At 37.2% G+C, this 26,994-nt stretch overlaps 3 protein-coding genes across 4 annotated transcripts in view; 1 reads left to right on the forward strand and 2 right to left on the reverse strand.

The window, feature by feature from the left end:
• Positions 1 to 25: 25 nt before the first annotated feature.
• On the forward strand, positions 26 to 1,235 carry LOC136409392 (CD209 antigen-like protein E). The gene is made up of 3 exons (XM_066390856.1): positions 26 to 267; positions 610 to 724; positions 961 to 1,235. Exons 1-3 carry the CDS (start codon positions 145 to 147, stop codon positions 1,227 to 1,229), a joined length of 507 nt encoding a protein of 168 aa, XP_066246953.1. The 5' UTR covers positions 26 to 144; the 3' UTR covers positions 1,230 to 1,235.
• Positions 1,236 to 1,365: 130 nt separating this feature from the next.
• LOC136409293 (protein toll-like) lies at positions 1,366 to 5,527 on the reverse strand. The gene is made up of 8 exons (XM_066390704.1): positions 5,087 to 5,527; positions 3,215 to 4,613; positions 2,944 to 3,162; positions 2,569 to 2,892; positions 2,336 to 2,503; positions 1,980 to 2,283; positions 1,716 to 1,924; positions 1,366 to 1,655 (listed from the first exon to the last, which is right to left on the reverse strand). The coding sequence occupies exons 2-8, from the start codon at positions 4,604 to 4,606 to the stop codon at positions 1,461 to 1,463; spliced, it is 2,811 nt and encodes a 936-aa protein (XP_066246801.1). The 5' UTR covers positions 4,607 to 4,613; positions 5,087 to 5,527; the 3' UTR covers positions 1,366 to 1,460.
• Positions 5,528 to 6,009: 482 nt separating this feature from the next.
• LOC136410518 (uncharacterized) overlaps positions 6,010 to 26,994 on the reverse strand; it is a 31,154-nt gene continuing 10,169 nt past the window's right edge. For both annotated transcript variants that reach the window (XM_066392716.1, XM_066392712.1), the window contains exons 2-15: positions 23,759 to 23,931; positions 18,966 to 19,096; positions 14,680 to 14,880; positions 13,068 to 13,212; positions 10,500 to 10,695; positions 9,460 to 9,679; positions 9,125 to 9,273; positions 8,839 to 9,069; positions 8,244 to 8,591; positions 8,013 to 8,182; positions 7,771 to 7,963; positions 7,462 to 7,707; positions 7,167 to 7,307; positions 6,010 to 7,024 (exon numbers count right to left, since the gene is read on the reverse strand). In XM_066392716.1, the coding sequence (XP_066248813.1) occupies positions 6,742 to 7,024; positions 7,167 to 7,307; positions 7,462 to 7,707; positions 7,771 to 7,963; positions 8,013 to 8,182; positions 8,244 to 8,591; positions 8,839 to 9,069; positions 9,125 to 9,273; positions 9,460 to 9,679; positions 10,500 to 10,695; positions 13,068 to 13,212; positions 14,680 to 14,880; positions 18,966 to 19,096; positions 23,759 to 23,804 (2,700 nt within the window). In that variant the 5' untranslated portion in view covers positions 23,805 to 23,931 and the 3' untranslated portion in view covers positions 6,010 to 6,741. The remainder of the gene's footprint in view (positions 7,025 to 7,166; positions 7,308 to 7,461; positions 7,708 to 7,770; positions 7,964 to 8,012; positions 8,183 to 8,243; positions 8,592 to 8,838; positions 9,070 to 9,124; positions 9,274 to 9,459; positions 9,680 to 10,499; positions 10,696 to 13,067; positions 13,213 to 14,679; positions 14,881 to 18,965; positions 19,097 to 23,758; positions 23,932 to 26,994) is intronic.

The following is a 26,994-nucleotide window of genomic DNA, read 5'->3' on the forward strand; positions in this document are numbered from 1 at the left end:
AGTAAGAGTGAAATTATGATTCCACCAAACTGTGTCACTGTGTGACATTTCGATTGCCGGAGGTAGAAGTAACGAAGAGAATATTATGAGTCTTTATTTGTACTACTCATCGAAAGTGATCTGTAGCAGCCTGATTTAGGTAGAATGGTGCCATTGCAAAAATATTTTAATCATGAGTTTAAGATGTTGTTATTTATCTACATGGTTAAGTGGGTAGAAACCGCTAACGATACTCAACTGCAGAAATACTTTGTGTCTAAAGAAGAGGTAAGTTTTTTTAATAGAAAAGTTCAAATTTAATAACAGATTTTTATCTAGATATCCCAGTTTCTGTGCATATTCATATGTGTACGTATTGACCAATAGAGTCAACATTTGATTTTAACGATTTAAGCAATTGTATGAAATCGAATAATTAATTAAAGCAAGTAAAGTTTTCTGCGCATTAACTTTTGTCTTGTAAGACTGATAGTGTCCTTCAGTTCCAATTATTTTAGTAAGTGCTACGTAAAATCTAGATAATTAAAACTATAAAATTTTATTCAGTAATTTATAGGCGGAATTTCTCAACGGCTTTCAATAATACGTTTTTTTTTTTACTACTTTTAGGTAAACTGGTACCAAGCTTTAATCAATTGCAAGAGTTCTGGGATGGAACTAGTCAGTATCCACTCTGAAGCCGAACAGAATGAATTGGAACTATTTATGAATGATAAAAATGATCGTAAGTGCATTGATAATTTACACACTTTAATCGATTCGACTTAATTGTGAGTACATTCACACATCTTAAATCGGCCGATACACGCATTCACATGATGATGCATCCCTGTGATGACTCTATAGGACAAGCCTAAAATCATGTTTTATGATTTTTATTGGTTCATGATGTACTAATTTAAGAATTACGTATATGCAGTTAAGTGATTTTTTTTTTCGTCAAGCAAATTTTGTTTCCAGAACTTTACTGGCTTGGCGCCACCAAAGAAGGGAATGGGCAATTCTACTGGCTCACAGGACATAAAATGATCTATACCAAGTGGTTGGTCGGCCAGCCGGACAATGTCAAATCGGTCATCAATGATAATAAGGGAGAGTTTTGCCTAGGTTGGGGTACCAGGAGTTGGCCTGAAAATACTCCAGAAACTCCTGGGTGGAACGACCTTACTTGCACTAATCTCATGCCTTATATTTGCCAAAGATTTGATTACTGTTTCACTAAAGTTTAAATTTAATACTCCGTATTTTCAATTATTGCAAACAAAAACACTCGATCGTAATTACATAGTACAAAAACACATTATATTAAAAAATACACTATATTTACAATGGAATTGAGAGGTTGTGCATATGGGAAGACGTCATGTCCATGAACATCGAAAATAGAACAATGTTTCTTGACATTTCTGCTAACAGCTATATCCATAACACCGTCCAGATGCAGCATTTAAATATTTACGTTACTTCAAGTGAAACGATTCTTGACTGTGCTGTGTTATATATCGTTTCGTGGTCTTGGAATGGGGAAGAGCGTATTTCAGTTTGCTCCAAAACCAAGGGTCCCCCCACTCCACATACGTGTTGGTTTTCAAATAAGTCTTCATCTCATCATCTAAAGTCTCCTGATCTAAATCCCCATACAAGACTACGATTACCTGAAACCAACATCGTAAGAATTTTTCTGAAAATCCGCAGATGGTATGGTATTTTCTTACCCTGGCTCTCCCTTCATTGATGGCCTGCAAATGAGCGGTTCTAAACTCCATTTTCCCCCACACGCTTTCAATAAAGTTGTTGGAGAGCACCACCAAGGTCCTTCTTGAATCCAGGACAGAATTAATGATTTGTTGGCTGATAAATTCCCCTGGCATCCAATCTCTATAGTGAATGCAAACTTTGAACGGATGTTCTCCAGATTCCAACTCTGAAAAACAAATAATAAATAATATTTTGACATGGGGTTCACTTCAGTGACGTGCCTGGCATAAGATCTTGGTGGACAAAACTCTCATCTTTATGAGAGTAACTTATGAAAACATCATACGTTTTGTCCTTATCTAGCTCTTCTTCAGCGACGCACCACAGACACCAGTTCTTAGAATACAAGTAGACTTTGATGCTTGTTCTGAACTTATAATAAAGGGCCACAATGGCCGAGATCACAGCTAAAGGTATGGCCAAGCCCAAAGGAAGGGCCACTTTCAGAAGGTTTTGTTTCTCACATCCTTTCGTGTTAATGAGGAACTCTTTGGTTCCTTGGCATGTTACATCCGAGTGTTTTACCTGAGAAAAGACCACGTACATACAATTACTTGTATTTATTATAACAATTTACTTTAATATTGTTATACTGTATGAGGAACTTTTTTAAAGGATCAGCTTTGCAGTCGCAGTTCCAAGGGTTATTCTTTAAATATACGATTTTTAATTCAGGGTTTTTGGTTAGAACCTCGATGATTTCGGAAGATAAGGCTCTCAGATGGTTGTTGGCTAGCTTAAGGACCTTTAAAATGATAAAAAAAACTATCAGAAAGTTGGTTCAGGTTAACCAGTTCTTAAGAAACTTACCGAGAAATTCTGCGGAAGCCACGTAAGCTCCTCTATATAGTTTCCAGACAAATCCAGCCTGGATACATTAGTGTAATCCTTAACCCTAATCTGCTCTTGCATATTAAGCATGTTTCCATCTAACATAATTATCGTCTGATTGTGCTCATACCTATCAGTAGTCAATCCAGTAATTTTAGGAAAAACACTCAAATCGCGACGAGAGCAATTTACGTTTATGGCATTATCGTTCCTCGTATAATAGCAATTGCACTCATTTGGACATTTTGAGATATGGATTAACGGGCAGTTGTTGTGGGGATATCTGGTATAACACAAGTCCTCCTATAGAATTAAAGTTGATCTTGTGCAATAGCAGCATGAAGTGCTACTTACCCCACTTTTGACTTCCATTATAGTAGTAAGAGGCTGCAACACGGATGTTTGCTCAATCTGGTAATGAAGACAGTTGCATTGAAGTCTATTATACGACAAATCTAACATGATTTTCCAGGACTTATTACCTAGGTCTTTGGTGGTATTAAAGCTCATGATGTTGTTGTGAGAAAGGTCGACTTCAATATGAATGGATTGATTGGGAAACTTTCCCGTTTCCTACAATGCACCTACATTTGAGACATAATATTTCAATAAACTTGTTACTTACCAGTTGCACATACGTTATGTTGTTATAGCTCAGATCCAAATGTTTCAAGCTGGTAACATTGGTCAGAAAGTGACTAGGAAACTTGTCAATTGAGTTGTTCTTTAACATTATATCCATTGCTCGAAATCTGGTTGAAGTATTGCGAAACTCCCGAATTAAATTGTAGTTTAAGTCTAATAATTGCAAATTTTGTACATTTCTAAAGACTTGGGAGTTGAATATTGTGATCTTGTTAGAGCTTACATAAAGGTTCCTCAGTTCTTTTAAAGGCAGTAGCAAATTTTCTGATAATGATTTGATAGAATTGCGACTCAAGTCCAGAATCTGCAAGTTACTTAAACTGGCCAAAGAATTGTCCTCCAAATGTAGAATTCCATTATTTGATATATTCAAAACCAGGAGCTGCTCACACTTCTCTAAAAAGCTTGTAGGAACTTTGCTTATTTGGCACCCACTGAGGTTCAAAGATTTCAGAGTACTTAAATTCGAAAAAGTTCTAGCTTTAAATGTGAGGTTCATGTTTAGAGACAAATCCAGATTTTGCAATTTGGAAATTGTCTGAAATGTGCCTTCTTCAAACGCTTGTAAATAATTGTTGCTCAAGTTCAGAAATTCCATATTCGGAGCAGTAAAAAAAAGGCTTTTATTTAAAAATCTGATTTGGTTGAGACTCAAGTCCAAGTGCGTCACATTGGGAATTAAATGCAACTTCGAAATTTTGTTATTCCTTAAAATTAATTGCTTAAGATTGCTTAGGTTTCTCAAGGCTGTGTCTTCCAAAGCTTCAATGCCATTAGAAGACAAATCTAAGGTTTCAACATGAGATAAATTGCTTAAGTATCCTTTGAGACTAGGCACGTTCAAATTATTCACGATCAAAGTGCTCAACTGAAACCCATAGTTCAAAAATCCCTTCTCCAACAATACCACATTAACATCATTATTCTCGGTATTCTCAAATCTCAAATACTTCAGCTTATTATTATGAAGAATCTCTTCAGAAGCACTCAAATGGTTAAACTTCTCCGAATCCAATGCAAAACTAACTTCTCTGGCGTTGGTCTGCCTGCATCTATCAATCATATAAGCTAGACTTAGAGGTGCTCTATTATCTATAGAATCTAGGTAACGTGCATCGAATGTCAAGATATCTTCGTCGGTGGGTGAATTGGGGTCTCTACACTTTATGGCAATTTTCCCAACGGTGAGTATAATGGTCAAGTTGTTCACTTTGGGAGGAGCGCAGGACGGAAAGGTTGAATTTGGTTTGAGGCAGTCGCATCTTGAAGTGGTGCAGGTTTCGTTATTTTGAGCAAAAATTTTGTGAGGGCTGCAGACAATGATGACCAAAATAGGGAAGATTTGGCTCAAATGTGGCAAGTTTTTGAACATGGTGGGGCTAAAAATAAAACGAAGATTAATTTATATTTGTAGATTGCTAAATATAGTGGATTTTCCCTAAAAGCTGAAGAATCACGGTGGGTAATTGGGATGTTGTGATGACTTAAGAATTACTATAAAATGCTGGCTACGTTGGGTAAAATTTGATGATTGTATAAGGTGACAGTTAAGTTTACGTATACTTCCTCATCTCAGAAAGACCTTTTCTGATTCCCAGATTTTGTAAAAATATTTTCGCTTTAATAAATCTTTGGTATCAACGCATTATACCAAATCATGATTCCTTAACCAGGCTGTAGACTTTAACGTGAACGGCAAATTTCGCGCTTTTTGGTATTATAAATAAATTACAAACTTGTGATCGGTTATTCTAAGAACACATTTTTCAACATATTTTGTATATTTATGTAATGTTGTCTTGTTCTACAATTTTTAACATGATTTATGTAATAATAAAAATAAACAACGTACCTCGCTCTACGCAGGTTCAGTACCTACTTCCCATTCAATTACAAACCACCTTTGATTTCACCTACATTTTGTTCACCGCTTTGATTCGACAACCACTATTACATTTTTTCTCTCGATGAATACTGGTAACGATCTCAACGATAACTAGTTCAAAATTACCATAAAATTTGCAACAATCTAACAAGCAATAATTAAACCTCGTTAGTGCACAAACCCGAACATACTAAAACCAGGCGAAACGCATCGTTTTCCCATATTATTCGGCTTCAATGTCAAACGAGAGCCAGTGTAATTTATTCATTTTTGCGTTGTGGTTACTAACGGGGAATTCTACGTACGACGGCCTTATTTATTCAATATTACAGTTTACTGGCAGTTTTATTCGAAGCGATTAATACCATATTTGCTTTCTCGTTACAAATGTTGGGGTTTCCCTACCATATCTTGCAAAGAAAAAGTAAGACAGAAGGTAGGGTCAACGGTTGATACGTAAAATTAAAATATCATAAGAGTGATATGATTGTTTGTTTATCGCTGGGAAAGTACGCGGAGAATTTTCGGTCTTATTATATGTAATTTAAGTGGTTTTTATTATGTTGTTAATTAATATTTTTGTGTATTGAATACTACTACACCATTAAGAAGTGCATTCACCATAATATGGTGATGAAAATGTTTTCGTGAAATGAATCACGAAAAAAATCTCTGGATTTTTTTCTTGGACTTGTAATTCGACTGGACAGAATGAAGAACCCTTCCACTTTGCTATTTTGCGTCAATCGCGAAAAATAAAAATGTCCTTGTTAATTATGTAGTGTCTTGATAGATAGAGAATGTCATTTTCGGGAATTATAAGCCTAAATTCTCTTAACACCGCAGAGAATGAAAGATCCACAAAATGCTATCTCCAATTCCTACCACCACTCACTTTGAAACCGCATAAATTAAACACCCAACCAACTCATAATTTATTCAGTGCAGTTGTTTCGAAATGAAACCACAGACCATAATAATTAATATTTATTATAAAACGCTAAAATTATATGTACATTTACAACAAATATTGTCAGTCCGAGGATTCAATACTACGATATATACAACAGTTCAATTATTTTCGTATTTAAGTAACTCAATAGGTAAATCGCTGTTTAATGGATATCGATTATGTGGGGCCGATAATCGCCGATTGCTATTTTATTGCTGTACGAAGGGAACCTAAGTGATTGCTAAAATTAAGACTTAACAAAAATGATCATTTCTTATGACTTTTAAAGTCTGAATTTTATGGCAAACGAGAGACGACCAGTCAAGTCAGACTTAATAATACATAATAATTCTATTCCATTGAAAACGTATAATTTTCATTTCATCTGAATTCCTTGATTTAATTAAAATACCGACAGGAACTTGTTTGAACATTTTGTATAATTTTAGTGTGCAAATATGTGAATATAGATTGTCTTGGTTTATATAAATAGATGACAAATTTTGTACAAATACGCTACTTTCGACACATATTTTTCGTAGAAAAAATTTGCCAATTTAATTAGACTTCATTGCCCAACAACAGAAAAACTTCTCAATACAAAACCTACACTACAAGCAGCTTAGTGCTCATATTGACTTCGTTCTCCATCTGAAGGCGCATTCACTCCTCAACACAGCCCGCTCTTGAACTCGAAAAAAGTGTGTTCGGTTACCGAAACGATCACGTTCCTCTGGTCTCTGCGCCAGCTTTTAATTATCACTATTATCACTATGGCCACCGTGGCTATCACTACGAACGCTATGGCGCCTAGCGCTATAGTGTTCAAATGCGCGTTGAAAAAGTTCGAGCCAACTGCGCAATTTGACTCTTGCTCATCGTTGCCCGACGGACAATGCACTTGACCATCACACCAGAGTTTAGAACTGATGCAGGCACCCAATTCTGGACAACTACAAAGAAAAAGTCAAGTATCACCAGTTTTTCAAATTAGATCGTTAGCATTAGCTCTCATTGGTCTGCAGTTAGACCAAACTGATGAGAGTTAAAAAAATCAAAAACGATTTGCAGGGTAATTTCAAATATAGGACTCACCTGTGTGGACAATCCGGTGGACGCATTGCTAAGAACGAACTGGGAAGTGCTAGTGCTGGATTCTTGGATATCTCCATCCAGGATACAATGAAGTCGCCGGGTTCTCGTTTTAAAAATTCCACAATAAAACTTCGGGCGTTTCTGAAAATCATCATAAAACAAACGAATTGTTTGAAAATGATTTTCGGGAAATAAGTTTGAAAGTTTTCATATTTTTATAAATTTGATTTTGTTAAACTCTGTAGTAAACTAAAAAAGCTAACACAAATCGCAAATTCTTCTAACTTGAACTAACCTGTTTTGAAGCTTTTGGTAACTAAACATTGTCCATCCCTCTGAGAATAATTCTACCATGCTTTCAACCCCATTTTGATCGGGGCAAATCACATGAAAATCTTCAGAATGACCTGCAAGATACACAACGATGCGATTCTTTTTGGGACATAGACGAGAATCCCTCCGTTCATTCCCTTTGATCTTCAGATAAATGAAATTGCAGTCTTCTTCTGGTTCAATGATCCAAGGCTGCTCCAGGCAGTACCTATAAAAGACCGAAAAAAATAAGTTTCGTAACTAGATTTATTTTGATAATTTGATTTGATACCTGGTTGTCTGATTATTAGAATTCGCAACATTATCAGTCTCTGGTAGCTCTTCTTTAATGCTGATTTCTCCACTAGAGCCCTCCAATCGTCGACTTTTCCAAGGATCAAAGCAATTGCTTTCGCCAGGCACAAATTCATAGGAGGCATCAAAAAAGTAGTCATTGTAGTCTTCAGTACTCCTCATTTTTGTCACTAAGTCGCATGCATTAAAACTCTATTTTTCTAGTTTCAAATCACTTACCAGAAAATCTGACTGTGAATTTCACTGAAGGTTTAGTGACTAAACTGAAAATCTCATCAGAGATGTTACTGCACAAACAGTGCCTTTTGAGCTCAACATCCGACCAAGGGTACTCAGAGACTGATATAGTAGCAGTACCATCAAGCTCTGATTTCGATGTACACTCCCATCTAAAACCATCTGAATGTTACTTATTTTTCAACAACAAATTTCAGAGTTTCAAGTTCAAACCTGTTAATCTCAGGGTTAAACTCGGATTGACACTCTTTCCTTCCAAATCCCGCCTTATTGAAGGTGAGTTTCAGCTTTTGGGGGTCAACGCTCTCGAACTGGTACAGACATGTCAGGTCTCGTTGGCCCCCACGCCCATATAAAAATGTGATCTTAGGAGAGGAAAACCTGCCTTTGGGCTCCGTGAACAACCGATCGCATCCATTTTTGTTCATCTGCAAACCGTCCTGCGAGAAGTCCACGAATTCGTAGTGCAAACTGAATTGTACTGGATACAGAACAGTGCCGTATTTAATGGAGTGAGTGATGGTCAAGTCTGAACCTGTACTCACGTAGCTTTCGGCCAAGCTACGGCAAAGATAATTCATACAATTTGTCCAAGGTAAGAATTCGTAGCATGAGGATCGCGTAAACGTTAATAGATTTAAATGTTCCGTATTCCTTAAGACTGCTTACGAGTCGTCTAAAACTTTACGGTTTAGCTGCATTTCTTTGATCTAACCAAGTCTGCATTTATTAGCGTTTACGAGACGTTTGGCCAGAACTGATAAAACATGTTTATAGGTTCTATCCAGATCGGGTCGTTAGAGCTTACCTGCAGGGCCTGGTCAACCTAGAAGAATTAGATAAAAGGGCGTGGTCGCATAATTTGGGTTTATCTTCCTTGCAAAATTGTCCGATCAGCTGGACAGAATTGCGGGTTTTAATATCACCATCCCAAATTTGGAGCTGAACATCGCAACCTCCCGTATTGTAGTCGTTGATTTTTTCGTTGTTTATGTGGTATTTGAGGAATGATATCCATATGATATCTTTAGGTTGTCCCCTGGTTTTTGATTATTTTGTAAATGTTCAGATGATATTGGAGATTATATTCTTACCTCAGATGGTAATGGCAACTGCTGTTGGCTGGTAGGGAGTGAATGGGGCTTTGCAGCAACCCTTTGATATTATCGAAAGGCGTCAGAAGAAATTCGCATTTCTTGCCCGGTTCTACATAGGTGGGGGATTGTTTTTCGACATAAAGAATCTAAAATGTAATAAGTCTTTCTATTACTAAAATAGACCCCCCTAACCAAACAGCAAAATGCTTCTAATTCAAATGGAATCCAGTCCTACGTTCCCATTTAGCATAATTGCTTTTTGTTTGTCAAACAAAAGCGAAGTTAACAATAATTTCCCATAATGGCCCTATTTAATAATACACGAGGCTTACTTGTACTTCGAGCTCGAAGCCGGGCAAGTAGGAGAGCGGCAAAGGATGAAAGGGATTCCCAAAGGGCGAAGTGTGGAACTTTAAAAGCAACTCCGAACCGCTGCTTATGATTTCTGGAATATTTTCCCCACTGCACAAATGGGCCAACGACGTCGCCGAGGAACTCCAACCGTCGAAGACTTCGATGTAATCTTGCACCATGTTACAATGATCCCAAATTCTGTAATAGCCAAGTCTTAAACAATAAAATATGAACTATACAAGGTAGATTAGCGAGTGCCTACATTATTCTGCAAACTCTCCAATAAACAGTTTCTCCTAAAATCCCCTTTAAACAAGTTTGACGCTTATTAGACTGTCTGTCTAGGGCTCGAGAGTACCCGGAGCACGTCTGGAGCCCTTTATTAATAAACCATGTGTCAGTTAAGTTGAATATGCAAATTCTCTTTCGGCTTGATAAGGTGTACGTCTGCGGGGCGTCGGAGATTGGGAGTTTGATACGCGAACGCGTTTCAGGAATATTATTCCCGTCGATGTTCTAATAGGTGAGAAGATTAGGGGGTTCTGTGATTCACTTAACTTGACAGCTGGTTGACGGGGAATGTATTTTGCAAATTTATCACCACGAGAATTCAAACCAGCCCTTTTATGTAGCAATAAACGAAAATTTCACCCTTGAAATGGGACCCATCTCCCGACATCGTCATATTTCCACCTCTGCCCTTCTGCTTCTTTTCCCGCCGCTTTTACCTTCCCATCCTAATCAGATTACACTGAAAAAGACGGATCGCACCTGCTGCAGAGACGGCGATATTTTTCATAATTACCGAGCCCTGACTGCAGCCATTTATGTCATTTTTCAGCTTAACTTTCTAGAACATTAATCAACTTTAGTACTCGTATATGCGGTGGAACAACGGACGTGTTTTATTTTCCAAATGTCACATAGAATTAGTGTGAAATTGCTTTTATTGATAGCATACAGGGAGAGCAGTGGTGTGCTTTCCAGGTAAGCAATAAAGCCACTGGTGGAGGCCTACCTCAGCATTTTATCAGCGTTGTCGAATTTCGGGGCATTTTCTCGATTATAATGGTAGCTGGACTGTCTGATCGTGATGAGGGCATGTTTGTCAGGGGGCACATTCTTTTCCCTGATCCTGTAGTGGCAGGTGATGTTTCTCGGGTAGATTCCAGGATAGTTGGGCGATTGGATGCGGCAATTTCGCCTCGAGCAACCTGAAAAGACGTATCGAGGTGTTAAATTGCTTAGAATCAGTCACGATTAAGTCAAAACTTGTACGGTGAAGTAGCTCTTGCAGAAAATAAATTTGAATTCAATTAGATTTATGTTCAGCCCGAATATGCGGTAAAAATATGTAAAAGTTTTTTATTCACAAATAAATTATGGAATCAGTTGATTTTTCCGCTTTGGCAAAATTTTGCCTTTCAAAAACTTTAATTCAGGTAGGAATTCTATTGCAGTGCTTCTCTTCCCAATTGAGATACTCCAAGATCAGTTCCTGATAGTTTTTCCCGCTTTTTCTTATTCATAAATGTGTCCCATTCGATATCCTTATTGCTGAACTTCCTGGCTGAGTATCATACCTCATTAACAATTTTACTGCCAATGAGGAAACAACGAGGCTTCTTCTTTATCGTCATCAAAGTTTCAAGTACCATCAACTCCACGTAATTTTCTCGAGGAACATGCATGTTCCAGAAACAGCTTACGTTGCACGTTGTTCCCAACTTAATCGGGCCATACAACATCAAAACGTATTTGCATCGTAAATAAATTATGCGCCATCTTTCTTTAGCAATGTTATTTTAGGAGGCAAACACGACACCGTTTTCAGTAATAAATGCATGCTGTGTGCAAGTGGAACGTGTCTATCCGGGGTAGGTTTCCATGGAAAAGTTACCATTTGGTTTGTAGATTGTGATAAATTATGAATTATACTGAAAAATTTACTCCAATAAAAGAGTAAAGTAAATCAAATTAGAATGTTCGTTACCAGCTGGGTTATCGAATATTCCTCGAAATTGAGTTACAATTAGAAAGGGACCATTTCGTAGTTGATTCATTATATCATTGTAAATTCATTACAAAACTTCAATGCAAATTGCACTAAAGAACATAATATGTTGTGGAATTTTGGCGCCTAATAAAGTATTGTATGTATTATATATTTATGTGAAATTGACAGACTCTCCATCTAGAATCACAGTCCTTGATGCTCTTTTCATTCCAGGCCCCATCTTTAGATTGTCTGTGCATTGAATGAGACGTGAGACCTTAACACATTTCTTCATTTTCCCAGGAAGTATTCCCATTCAAGTGCCATAAACCCGAATTTTAGAGCCACACACATGAATTTTCGGTTTTATCTGGTTTTCGTTGACTTTTACCGATGCTATTTAACTAAGAATAAAGCTTGACCCTTAACACGCCCGAAACGAATAAATATATACCGTCTCGTCGATATTTTTCCTTTAAGCCCCTCGCAGCTTTACGAGGGTATTAAATTTTATCCGGTTGTCTACACAGTTAATCCAGCCATTCGTACCAAGCCAAGGGATCCCTGAGGAATCTTTATTCTCCACCACTTGCAGGACTAAGATAATATTTCACACATGTAAAACATTCATCTTCATGCAACATACAGTGTTTTAACTCCCCTATGACGACCAGACGTAAAGTCGAGAGGATCATACAAAGTGATACATTGTTAAGCCTTACTCAAAAACCACGTGTATTCTATGAATAACGAAAACATGGACTTTAGCACAGAAAGTCGTAAAATGATACTTGGAGGCAAATATGATTCATTGCTTATTTATAAGGCAGACTTAAGGTACGCTCCAGTTTCAGGGCCGTCAGGAGACAGCGTATCATCGTTAAATTTTGGATAGAGCAAAGGCATTAAAAAGGACAAAAAAGTTCAATTTACTTTTAGAATTTTTATGGTGTTACTGCATTGCTAAACTTGCACATTTATGTACGTATACATATACATATACATATACATATATATATATATATATATGTAGGAGATTTATTAGTCCTTAAGTTAGAATTGTACCATTAGAACCGATAATAGATGAGGGGCAGACTGGCAAAGCCATCTTGAAGATAAAGCATTGTCAAACGAGGTCACTACTACCGACATAATTAAGTGCCCACATGTGGGATTTGTCCACGCGAAACAGGGACTAGCAGGTACTCCCTTTGGGTCTGAAGGACCACCTGATCGGGGAAAGTTAGGAAGAAGAAAGGAACAAGTAGTTAAGAGATAGAAGGGCAGAAGGGCGGTCGAGTAGTAGTGAATTCGTTAGTTTGCCTTTTTACTTTTATTTTCTAAAATATTATAACGTTAAACATGGAAAACGTTCCTAATGTTACCCCGACATATATATATGTATAGTGTCTGTTTGTTTAGTGTAAGAAAAACCAAAATTCCCTAAAGATCCATCGGTCTCCTTGGACTAATAAGCAACTAACGCCCATAAAACAGGCAAACTTATCTAATCCGCCACTTCAAGAGGAAGTTTTGTTAGAGCTAGCACTATAAACTAGACGTTACATACATAATAAACAGCATTTTTACCTTCGAGCAAGCGGTCGCAATAACTTCCGACGCTGAGTTTGCCCCTGTAGGTCCTCTGGGTTTGGTTTCCGTAACGGAGTCTGGCGTCCGACAATTTCAGAAACTTGTAGGAAACTTTGAATTCGAAGCTGTAGCCGGAACTTTGCTGGGGGAAATTAGAAAAAAACTAATAAAGCATGTCAAAAGTAGTGTCTAGGGATTTACTCGAGCATCACTTGTAGAAAAGTATGTCTAACCCCTCTATCCAGGGAAATTGATAAACAGATAGAAGGCATGAGAAGTTACAGGTAGAAACTGAATTAATGCCACATCGGTTTTTCGCTATTTTGGCTTTGTATTTTGGAAAATACAATTTCTAATCGGAAAATTAAAACGTCAACAATTGATCCTTTAGGAAAACGTTTCGGCCATATATTTAGCCTTTCTCCGGACCATTCGATGCCAAGGCACTTCATGCCAATTTCCAGATTTTTAGTGTCGTTCGATGAGATCCAAATTTAAAAAATCTTAAAATTAAAATTTTAAAAACAACAAAAGTTAAATATTAACAAATTAGACAATTATTAATTTTTTAATGCCGGTTCTGCAGTGGCGTTTCACGAGGAACTTAAACAAAAAGGTTTTTTGAAAAATATTTAATTACTATTTGAAATTAATTGAGAGTAGCTTTCACATACATATTTGTCAATGCTATTGGAGACAATTTTTGTACATTCAGCTTAATAGTTTATTTTTCCTGAAGACAGACACAAAATCGAAACCCGATGTTAGAAATATTCGTGTCTCTCTAGAAAGCCATATTCACCTCATAAACCTTGGCCAAACCAATAGAACTAGAAATTTTTACCATTTTATTGCCCAGCTATGCCACGGATTTGGGACAAAATTGAATTTTAAAAAATATTTCCTCCTTTCGGTGCTTAGCACCGCCATTACGGTTTGCCTCGCCGGGCCAGTAAACTTTTTATTGAAATGCCCGCATCGTAAACGTAAAAATTTCTTTTCTATTTCGATTTTGCCCTTTTATTTCCTTACCATCAGATTCCCGTGTCCGATGGCAATAGTTGCCAACAGTCGGAATTTTTGTCTTAATGTGCCGCAAAATGAGGCAATTTAAAACTGCATCGTTCGATTTGCACAGCAAAATCGACTCGAAACCGACATTGTCACCCGAAAAACTAACGTCGGGAACGGAACTTTTAAATCAAAGTTTTGCTGCCTGTTCTATAAAGTTTCCAAACCGAAAGCTTAGAAGCTTAGAACTTTAATGAGATTTAACTTGTTTTCTTTTCTATGGAATAAAGTTGCCGAACGGAACGGCAGGAATGATTATTTATTTCTCGGGCACTTATCTAAGTAATAATTTGTTTTGTTGGTATCGACGGATTCGGCTGTGTGGAATATTTTCGTTATAAATGAGGCCTCGAAATGACCTACCTCAGGAACAATGGAATCGACTACAAAGCTTTAATTACTTTTCAATTATAATACATAACGAATAAGTTTGTCTCAGTTGAAATGGGCGTTTAAAATGAAAGTATGTCACCTATTTTGTCATAGAATAAAATTGTCTTGCATGGGACCGTGAATCATATAATAATATGCAAATTACCTGCTGTGGAATTTTGTCCAAAGCCAAAGTAATATTAATACTAGAGGTTTCACTGTAATATACAGTATAACCCCACGCACTTCCGCACCATTTGCCCCCGGATCCAATCCGGTTTGCCTCCTTTATGGAAATGTAACCCTCTGGACATCCAACCAGTGTGAAGGACTCGAAAGTGCCGATGGCGAACGATTCGAATGAAACCTGAAATGGCAAATCGGATTAAACTAATTTTCCTTCGAAATATCTTATCTAAAAATATTTTAAAGCAATCTTTCATATAGTCAAGAAAATATTTAAAAAATGATTTTTAGTTCCGTATCGAAATTGGTTTTATAGAATGAGAAACACAAGTGTTATCGAAGGCACTTATTCGTATTTAATGTCACTAAAACCTTCAGAGAAAGTTGCATCCATATCAACTGAGGAAATTGAATTGCTTCGAGGGTCATTAATTGGAATAGGAACGAAATTATGTTACCTCCCATCTTATAGAAAATTTCCTAATTTTATAGAGAACGCTGAATAAAGAATCGGTTGAATACAAATTGGCTTCTCGCTCAAAGCCACTAAAAGCATCAGTATTTTCCTCGCAATTAAGAATCAAAGCTGGACTGATTTAAGGTTATACGTGAGCCAGTGAGTTTTAATAAATTTTGTCAGTGTTCGCTTGAAGCAACACCGAAAATATAAAATTCCTCTCCGAAATCGCTCTATAATTCCAAGTTGGAATCTTGAATTTGTTATCGCCGAAATAAATGTAAAATTACCGAAATTAAAAGGTAATCACGTAGTGGAGGCACGTTACGGCATTACAAGACGTGACCGGAATGCACTCTTCATCCAAGACGCCTTCCTTTTAAATTTCCAGCAAACTTAAATGTTATGCACCTTATCTCGAGGCAGGTAGTTTAAAGTTCTTTCGTCGAGGTAACCGGAAGTCTATTCAGTCGATGGAGCTCACAGCCATGATAATGGAGTTTGAATTTTATGAATAGTATAAAATAAACTGGCACATCCGGAGCGCGATTCCCTCATTATCGAGATTATTATCCAACGCCAGACCTAAGCCAGGAAAGCTAATAAACAATTTAGTCAAATTAGCTAAAACTTCCAACTTTATGAAGTTCAGCGGCGCGAGATGAAATTAATATTAATTAGGAAACTTAATATTCGCTAAATTATGTGGCCAAAGGCGTAAAGTTCGGGCACTAAACAAATTAAACTCTTAAAATCCCTTAGCCGTTTCAGCTAATGGGCTTAATCGAAGCTTTATTAACTAAGCTGGGTAAACTTTTGGCTTGTCGAATTCCTTGTTTTGTTTATTGTGGTTCTGAGAGGTCAAATAATAAAAGATGGATTTAATTATTCTGTCATTTTACGAATTATTGAACTAATTTCATTTTGAATAACTTAGTAACACAACTTATCTACTTGCAAACAACTTTGATGAACTTACACAAGCAATTCAACGCTTTAAAAACCTCAATTTAACACCCGTTAAGTACATTTCGGGGAAATTTAAATATGGGCCCCGTTTTTTATTTATCTCAACCCTAATGGGGCCTAGTTTGCTGTCATTAAAACGGATTCGGAAAATATCGTTTCCACTCTGCCAGAATGGATTAAAAGTCGTGCACATAAATTTAAGCTTTCAATGCTAATAGAGCGGCGCTTGTTCACGGGACAAAATCAGTTGGTTCGATTTTTGCTGATATTTTAAACGGCTTTCAGGACTGAACAAATACTCCCTTTGTACAACTTGATTTGATTGGATAAAATGTATGATTTGTATAATTATAATTGCCATTACATATGTATATATTACGCTTTGTTCATTATCCTCTGATAATAATAGAATTTCGAGAACAACTTAATCTCTTTCCATTTTTTGTAGGGTTTTCAATGCACGTTTTGAGACCGGACACGGCCCGGTTCTCTCCGAGTGAGATAACAGAAAAACGTTTCCTGGATCCTCCCCTATCCGTCACGTATAATAAATGTATATTAGCAAGAAACGTAAAGTGGTCTTTTAATGTAATTGATGGCCGCAAGCTGACCCTTCTCAGCTCATAAAACAGCTAAACTGTTAAATATTGAATGAAATATACTCTCGGCTTGCCTGGGGAACTCGAAAACGTATTCCTCCACTAAGATGTAGGACAGGCAGTACGCTTTTTGTTTGGAACTTTGTGAAATTTCCGATATCCTACGGAGGAGCTATTTTCCTCTAAAAGACTAAATCCAACTTGCCTTTTTCATCCCTTCATGTAAAACACACAAAATCGACAACGAAAAGTTTGTCATACTCAGAAACTCGCGCCTAAGTGGTGAAATTGACGAAAATCAGAAAGTATATCAAATGCAAACGGGATTGATTTTAAGCTGAAATGAAAATGTGAAATCACTTCAATGTTTTCAAGTCTTTTGATCACGCGAAATTTTTCTCAAGTGCGATATTTTTCTGTTATAGCAGTTGTGGGGCCGGTATTTATGGGATTATCTTTCTGAAGAAAATCCGTTCGCCAGTACTGGGGACCCCGAGTTATCTAAATTGCCCAAACCGAACGCTCCGATGTAGGTATATTTGGTTTAGCGGATTTGCATACTCAACTATCCGAAAGGACATTTCTGCTCTAGGATTCAGTTGCATAACGAATAAGACTGCGGTAAAGTGGGGTGCTTTAGTGTCTTCCAAGATAGATTAATAATTTAATGCGATTGTCTTGACTGAGACGCCTTCTGCACCTGGAATCCGACTCAAACACGAAAAGTTGAAGAAACTTTGTTGTTTGCTCGACCCTTGTGAAAACTCGAGGGCGTATAAAAGCCTTAATTCAAAGATTGTCCGTGATGTTTAGGAAAACAAATATTTGAACTTGTCTCGACATCGCTTCACTAACAATGAGGGAGTTTCCATCAGGAGCAGTAAATATTTGTCCAAAATATTTTCCTACAAGCTCGGTATACGGGGTTTGATTGCCTGTCTGAGAGTACAATAGCTAGTTTTACTTGAAGAATATGTTGCTCCTCAAATATCGGCACGGTGAGATAAAATTTACGAGGAGTTTGATTGTTTGTTTGCGAAAGTATTGGGAACAAACACAACCGTACTGCAAATAAGTGCGTTTCTCCGGAAAACCCTGAATTAGCACCAGAAACAGTAATTAAACTAAATTTACCTTTAAATAATAATGCAACGGGCAAATAATAATGTAGATTAAAAGTTCCTTCGTGCAGATAATGAATATTAAACAATTATTTGCTTTCGGCAGCGCCAGCTCAAATCACATTGGAAAGCAGCTCGTTAGTGCACCTTCGAAACCATTAAAATTGAATTATGTCGTGTAATATAATCAATTATAATACGAAGGAGCCCGAAGTATTGTAATGACTTAATTGAGTGGAGCTTTAGACATTTTTTTCTTGTGGACTAAATTGTGACTTTGCTCTTCAGCAAATTTAGGTGAGTTGAAGTCTTACTTAGAACATGGTTAAATATCTAGATTTAATTTACCTCTTAGTTCTAGACTTGTTTAACATGTTTCTACCGGTTTCTCATTCATATATTTTTCCTTTGAAACCCGAGTTCATTAACAACCCATGAAGTTTAGTAGCGTCAACCCGAGCCTTCAGTCAAAATGCGGGCAAAAACCCAAAACCGAAACTTTCTGTGATCCCACCCGCTCCCGTATTAGCTAATCCGACAAGAAGTTGAAATCCCATTAACCGGTTTTCGCATTAATAAATCTCTTGAGACACAAAACAGCAGATAGGCTTAATATAAGCGAGCAAATGGGGGGTTAATAGCTCCAGGTAGAACACGTTTCGGCACTTAGACAGTTCCAACATGATCGGAGGTCCCGCTGCGCACTTAATTTGGAGGTTCGACAGCCCAGGAAGGGATGAGACCGCACATCTTTCAGCTCCACGTCCGAACTTTACAAGTTTCATGTTTCGGCGGGCTTTAGAATCCGGCCAATGTCCTGCGGAGGTCATATTCCGCAAAAATCGGTCAATGTAAGTTGGCAAATGATGAAGTTAAATCCATCTCATTTATAGAGCAATTTAATCGATAGATAATGGAATTATATTTTATGGACAATAGGGGTTGCTTTGGCGGTAAAGCTATTATCAAATTTTCGGCATTAATAACCTTCGTGCAGCCACTTAATAAAACACCTTATAAAGGGTGTCCGTTTTCGGAGTTCAGGAATACGTCGTAGTTGCGGTTCAGAAACGGGCACCCTGTATATTTCGCATAAGAGAACAATCAATTTGTAACTCACCTGAACGAGATCCCCCAGGACGCCGCCTCCAGCCGTCAAATTCAGGTAACAAAGGAACGGCACTTGGGGCGGTCTTTTCACCTCCAGTTCATACGTGCGCCCCACGACGCCGAAGTATGAAATATTGCAGGCTGGAAAAGTAAAGGAAACTTTCAGTGGAATATGGGAAACGAGGCGCCGGGGGTGATTTGGCATTCCAAGTTTTCCGATTTTTGATTGGAAAAGCGGAGACCTCCCCGCTCCTCTGTCAGATACAGTGAAATGCGTGGCATGTAGCAGCTGGAAATTTAATACGGACATTATGACAGATTTGGATATTGGTGGAAATCAGGGGGTTGGTTGGTGTGGAAAGGACCTGAAGATCCGTCAGTTGGAATTAGTTAACAGACTAGTAAAAATACCGTCCAGGGCTGAGTAGGGAGTAGAGTTTTTAAGGTATCGAGTAGGGTTCTAGTGGTTTTATAAACTACTAGAACCTGGAACTGGAGAATACACCTAGTTTCTACTTGTTTCCATAAGTTTCCACTTGGAACACTTCCGCTTTTTTCCTTTGACCGACATAAATCGATTAAACCGAGAACAAAACTGACGCTAATCTTCCAAATGCCCATGCACGTTGCGCTGGCACATTAAAACTTCAAACCAAACAGAAAGTTTTAAATTACAGCGAAAGCTAAAGCGCCTAAAATAAAAACAAACGTGCTTTCTGAGCGGTTACCCATAAAATGCCGTGAATATACGAATATTACGTGGGGCGGTTAAACTTAAAATATTTCTACTCTTTGCCACTCCAATAAATATACGGTTTAGCTCCCCCGAATCTATGGCCCCTTTCGCTTTACTCGAAACTGGTCCGGTCATAAATTCTCCTTTGCGAATACGAGATCGCTACACTCGAACTGGCTGCATTAACATTCGAACAACTGATGGAAATTAACACCCAAAGCTGGCACTTTTTGCCCCCTCGGGGGATGAGAAATCGACATTTTTGCCTGTTTGATTTATCGAGTGATGAAACTTTTAACAGTGATGTCGCCATAAAAGGCTTGACAAGTATTTCCTCTTTTCCAGCAGACGTTTAAACACGAACACGTTTCGACCGAAGTGCTCTCAGCATAATGAATACTTTACAGACTTCATATCTTTAAAGCCGACCCTAAAAAGTCCGCGATTTATTTTTCTGCATTGCGTCAATACGTTTGAAATACCTTTTCATTCGTTTTGATTTTGTGAATGAAGCTCAATCACGTTTTTTACTTGATAATTAGACGTCCAAGAGGTCGTAGCTAAAGCAAACCAAGCAAACGATAAGTCATTAAAATTACGATTTCCAGTGAGGGTCGTCTGAATTGAATTTTAATTCATTTTCAAATTTGTTAAAGTCGTCTAAAAAATACTAGAACAATTTCACGTTTTCCCTCCTAATTATTAAATAATATTCCATTTCGCGTTTCGACCACACTCTCTGGATTACTTCCTCAAGTCTTCATTGTCACATTTCGTTTAAAACACGAAAAAGTTTTCACTAAATTCTATTAAAATCGGAGTTTAAGAATTTCTAAAAGCATTGCCAAAACAAAATTGATAAAAAACGTTCTCGTAGGACTCTCTTTGAGGTATCGATATACGCTACTCTCTCGCTCACTGACATTCCCGATATGCGATTTCGCGTTTTATCTAAGAACTGCCAAATCATCATGTAGCTGAGACCCATAAATTCACAGGGGAAAGACGTATAAATGCATACTTACCTTAAAGACTGTTTACCTTGGCTTAAGGGCGTAAAACGTGCCAAACTAAAATAGGAAGCTCCAGAATAACCTTATAAAGAAGGTCTGTCTGCTAACCGGGTCCGCGGTAATAAAATTCTTCGAATATATGAATATTACGTGAGGGCGCTAAAGCTGAAACGCATTTTTGCTCTTATTTCGGTGCCAATAAATCTGCAAAGTGAGCAGGAATTTTAGATTACGTTGAAAGGCTTATTAGGCCACTACCTGCCCATTTGAAGCAAGGCAATTTCGAATTAAAAAGCCCTCAATGGCGTCTTTGAATTCGACTGGCAAAGAAAAATACTCGCTTTTGCGTGATTTCGAGTTTTTGCATGGAGAGCTTAAAGACTTCTAGTAAATGATTGGATATCAATTTGCCGATAGAAATGGGTTGTACGATCAAATCTTTCTAATTGATGTGTTAAAATTACTATTTAAACAGAGTATTACTTCTAAGTTTATTCAAAACTCAAAAAGTGTGGTGCTTGTCTTTCACATATTGTGAAACATCATTTTTTCCTTTTCGTAGGTTCGTTATGTTACGGTAAGAAATTATCAAGTATGTTTTCACTATACCGTCTTATAGTTTTGTAACTGGCGGTCGAAAGAAATGCATCACGCGCTCCCCATCACTCCACACCCAGGAGACTGTCCCTTCAAATAGTGTTTATTAACTTATAACGTTACAAGTTCATAAAAATCTTCCGAAAACTATCATCTCCATCTCTTTAGGACTCTCTCAGCCAGCTTTGACTTGCCCTTCCCACCACTCCCAAAGAATGTAATAACGGAAAATCTCAGCTTACAGCTCATTATTAAATTCCTTCCGTTTATATCTTTCGTAATCATATACCTGCTTCGTCACAGAAATATCGTGCTCCTCAATCATAATTTATTTCGAACCGAAATGGCACAGGAAACACAAAATAACATTTGATGATGGGGCTACGGTGCGTTAGTGATATGGATCATCCACCGGAAACTTTAGGGGCAAACGGGCAAATAATACAAATTTCCTACATCTCAGACAATACGGATATCTCAGGTTTTAGGAAGGAAATTGAATGCGATCTGCTTGAATATTTTATAGCTTCCTGTTTGTGTTTCCTTTATATGAAACGTCGTGCATGACATCCGAGCTTAAGCCGTAAATAACGGTTATCATAGGGGCATAGAATTGATATTTTTGGGGTCTATAGTAAACTCACAATTCTATGTAATAATCTCTTTTTAATACCAGGGAGTTGTAATTTTCTGATACGAAACTCATTGCTATTTATGGCCTATATAAATATGTGTATTTACCGAGTTGTTAACTTTTTATGTTTTTTTTTCCATCATTTAGATATTATCACATTAATGTTAGCCTAAGCATCAAAGATTGATGATTAATCGGTTACCGGTGGAAACGTCAGGTAGCTATAGAACATTATTATTATTACTTCATATTCTTGTCTAACATGAAACCATTGTAATGGGAAAATAATAACTGAATAATGTTTATTTAATGAGCTGTTCACGCACGACATTGGTTTCGACATTTCCATGGCATCTAAGAGCACTGTAACGGATTACCAACTTTTTAAATAACCTCAAATTATTTTTCTCACCCCCAATGAAGAATTCTTTATTGCCCGGCAATGGGTTGTTTACGTGGTAGGTAATACGTCATTTTCTTTCGAGGAAATATTTCAGCCACGTTAGGACCGAAACCACCCTTAATCTTCCGTTTTCCACTTCGAGTTGTTTGTTCTTTGCTTCGCCATATTTTATATCAGGCCCCGGCTGGCAAGACAGCTGCCCAGATAGTACGAGCTCAACAATTATTTATCGTCAAAATGTTCTAGGCAAGTTTTCGACTTTTTTTAACTACGTGTGGAAGGTGAGACTCTGCTTAATGCAATTTTTATCGAACCGATTTAAAAATGGAAGGAGTAGTTATCTTTAATCGCTCACAGATACATTGTCTTACCGAAGTAAATTAGTTCTCGTGAATTTTGTGTCCAAACTGCCTAACATCATAGACTCAAACACATCGGACAATAACGAGGAGATTCAAATTTCTGGTATAGTCTTGAAGTGGCGAAACTTCTTCCAATGGAGGAATACAAGACCATTTTCCGTTAATTTCAAATTAAGTTTTAATAGAGTGATGGAACTAGTCATTTTCCAGTCGGTTAATTACAATAAAAAGATACTCGTAAGTGCACGGGAAAACGCTTTTTCGTGCTGCTACATCGTAGGTTTAGATGGGATAATATACATGGACACATACGGGGCCGTAACAATCAAATTACCACTATTATCACCTTCAGAGAAGCAAAAAACATTTCATGTTAATTTCCAACTAACATTTGTTAATGTTTGTTTAATTAAAATTGTAAAATTCCGATTCCGCATCGCTGCGATACAAAATATACCAAACCGGAAGGAATTAAATTTCCAATCCTAGCACAGCAAGTAAATAAAAATCTTGATAAATATTGATATCCATAAAACGTGCAATACCTTAAAAATAGATAAAACTTTTCTACAGCCACAGCACTTAGAAACTTGCCCCTCTAAACTTGCATATCCTGCGAACTTCTTTGGAAATCCGACACTTTGTGTATATTCAGTTTACTCTCTTTTACTTCGCGGGGGGGCATCATATCCGAAGGATTTCCTTGATTTATCCGAAATAAAATCCCAGGATGATGTTATTATAGGTACCCGAGGAAATTGATTAGTCACAGTTAAATAACTCTGAATAATAAAATTTCTTTGTGTAAGATATGGCTCTCATCTTTTATACGTCAACTTATCCCTGATGGCTGGAAGAGTCGCAAATGTTACATGAAAGAGAATGGGACTGATGAAAAATGTCATTTTCTTTCTCCTTTGAAATGCATTTCTATAGGTGAGTAATAGTCAGGGGAATGTTGTCATAGATCCGTTTTATGAGTTTCTGAGGCAAAAATATTCAAGAAGCACGAGCACTTTTGCACTAGCAAGATTATGATGAAATTGATGGGTACTTACGGGAACAGTTAGGCTTTTCGTCACTGCCATCATCGCAATCAGGCATTCCATTGCAGAATTTGTGAGTTGCGACACATTTGCCACTCAAACACTGGAACTCATTTTTCTTGCAAATTGGTACTACTGAGTAGGTAGTTGCTAGAATGGCTATAGTAGTGATGATTCTTAAAATCCTGCAAAAAAGATATCTCTAAAACAACCAAGAAATTTTGGAGAGATTTTGAGAATTTAAGTCATTCAAAAAAATAGGTGTAATTTGGAAATTAGTCAAAAAAATGCAAAGAACGGTGGTCTTGAGGAACGAGTTACCCTATTTTTCTTAGTAAATCTGTAATAGCTCACAAAATTGTCTACAAGTTTCATTAATTGAAGGCACAATATCGGAAAGTCGGGGACGTACTCCGGAGGTGTTCACCATTATCCTATTTTCTACAGAGTTTACAAATTTCAAGTTAGTCAACATTAGTGGCACAACAGATTGTTTTCAAGTGAAAAGCTAAAAATCTTATCAAGTACAGGAAATTGAAATCTTTTGCAAATCTGGTCCGATACACCTCTGATTTTTATTCACTTCAAACGCTTACCTTGTAGTCGTCGTAGTACATATAATAGGGAGCCAACTAATTCTACCTAATCAGCTTACACACGGCCCTCGCCTAATGTAGCAAGAAAGTGCCACATGGGCGCTATCTGCATCTGCCGACATTGTAAATTCGGCCCATTTAATTAAGCTAAATTTAGCGTATCAGCCAAATGGCTACAAATATTTCGCTCTAATTGCATAAGGGTATACGCCTTGAAGTCGGTTTGTGGTTTATGACCTAATTCAACCAGTATGATTGATTTCCGAGATTGTCTTCATAAAATTTCCCCCGGACGGGGATAAAAGCAATATTTATGTCCAAGTGGAAGTATCAAAGTTTAAAAATGAAAAAGCAATATGTACAGGTCTTTGTTTCGAAATGCAGGGATGTGGATGGTGGAAATAATAGAAATTTTAACAGGGAAGTTGGGAGTTGAAAGACAAAAAGTCGCGGTCGCTGTAAACTGAATGGAAACTGGCAAAACGTATTTACGAACTTGTTGGGAAGCGATAGAAGCCGGGGACTTATGACGGCTTTGAGCACTGAAATTGGTCATATTTTCTGTTTGGATAGTTTATCGCCTCAATGATAAATTGCAGTAGAAGTTATAACTATTTTCGATGCTTGAATAACTTCTAGATATTTCGAACTCTGAAGATGAGCGTGCAATGCTCAGTAAAGTTCTATGTCTTGATTTACATAGATATCTTCCATTTCAGCGCGGAGGATTAGTTCGGGATTGGGGGACCAAAAATACATACATATGATCCTTCTTGTAGGGTCAAAGTGACGTTATTCCGCAAAGTGGCCACCAAGATAGTTATCACTGGGTAACAACCTTCCTGACTATAACTAAGGTTTATTGGTAAAAACTGATGAATGACTCACGTGCTAAAAAATTATCGATAAATATTATACGAACAAAAATGTGGTGCCAGCTATGTGCCTGGAAAAGGGGGTTTATGTATAACAGCCACGTTGATTTAGATCTAGTAAGTCTCAACAGAGTTATTCCAAATTTGCTCCAGAGAAATGATACTTATTATGTCGATTTAATAGAATCTTGTGACTAATGAAATTTGTTTTGGGCGATTGTGGTTACATAAATCATATCGAATATATTTTTCAGGCACTCAGAAGAGAGATTATAATTCATAATAATGAGCACTCAAATGAACAATTATATTACGTTGAAACAATTATTGCAACGCTGTGTTTACCAAAATACGTAAAAATATTCGATTTACATATTGAAGATCAATAACAATCTCACCTAATTCTAAACTAACAACCCTTTTAAACCCCGCCAAACTAATGGAAAGCATACTTTGAGAATTAATTACTAACCATATCGATTGCGGTCCTAATGAAAGGGCTTGAGACGTTAGAGGCTTTGGGAAAATTGACAATCGATCGGAGCAAGTTTAGAAGTTTTAAAGTTGGCCAACCTATTTAGAGTCGACTCGCCTTGAGTTCGTCGATTTTCTTCCACGAAACAACCCGGCAGTAGTAACACAAATGAGAGATTTATTGAATTGGTCTTGATAAAATGGCAATTTGGAGCTTAAGTTTTTGGGAAATCTGGAGAACAATTGGACGTCATTAAGAAAGAACGTTTGTGGTGTAGTGCTAATCCTGGTTTCGAAACGCAATCGAAAAGCAAACCCCTACCTGCTAACTGCAACCTGGACTATGGGAAAATGAGCGATTCGGTAAGGAAAAGTTTGGCGCTTTACTGCAACCCACTTTTGATGCGTTATTTAATAGCAACTATTTGAAAAACGTGCAAAATCAGAGACCTCTTCCTATTGGAAAAGTAAATTATTTTTATAGACACCTCGTAACGATTTAAAGAAAGTTGGAACGAAAAATCACCCTCATAAAAAACACCAAGATGGTACTTTAAACCTCTGGGGAATCTTTATGCAAATATTTAAGACAAATGTCGGAGAACATAAAGAAAGCAATAATTATTTGACAAGGGGCGTGCGAGAATGTTGAAAGAATTCTTCATTGTTCACGAACTGTTGGTTGGGGAAGAGGAAATTATTTTGCTTTGCCCAATAATATTTCATCCCGTTTGGACGAGATTGAATTTTCGTCATTGTGCGCCTGATATTGGGAGAAATAACTGAATAATGAAAATGATATAAAGCCTGCAATAATCACCCTTTCATTGAGAGTTTCGATTAATTTCGAACTGCTTTTTTGGTGGTTTTGGGCGTATTAATCAAGTATTCAATGATGTATCGGACAGCCGAAAGGAATATTTATTATTTCGAAATCGAGTTTTGGACACAAGAATCAAAACATGGTCTTTGACTCGCATAAATTTTCCGGCTAAATTTAAGTAATAACGTGGAATGGTATGGAGAAAAATGAAAGGAATGATGACAAAAGAAAGGCCATTTAAATCTCCTTAAGAATATTTATGCAAATATAAAAACATAAATTCGAGGAAATATAAAGGACCCAATCATCATTCAAAGAGGATGTGTAAAAAGATAAAAGGGATCTTATGGAAACCTTTCTTGCCATATTCCGTTTAATATTTCGCCGGGATTTTCGGTTATACCGGGAAAATTACTTTTCATTCGGAATATCGTCTATATTTTTTCCTGAAAGGGATTTCGCAGATTGCGGCCTTCGTAT

Source organism: Euwallacea similis, chromosome 1 (genome assembly GCF_039881205.1).
Source record: "Euwallacea similis isolate ESF13 chromosome 1, ESF131.1, whole genome shotgun sequence".
NCBI lineage: Eukaryota > Metazoa > Arthropoda > Insecta > Coleoptera > Curculionidae > Euwallacea > Euwallacea similis.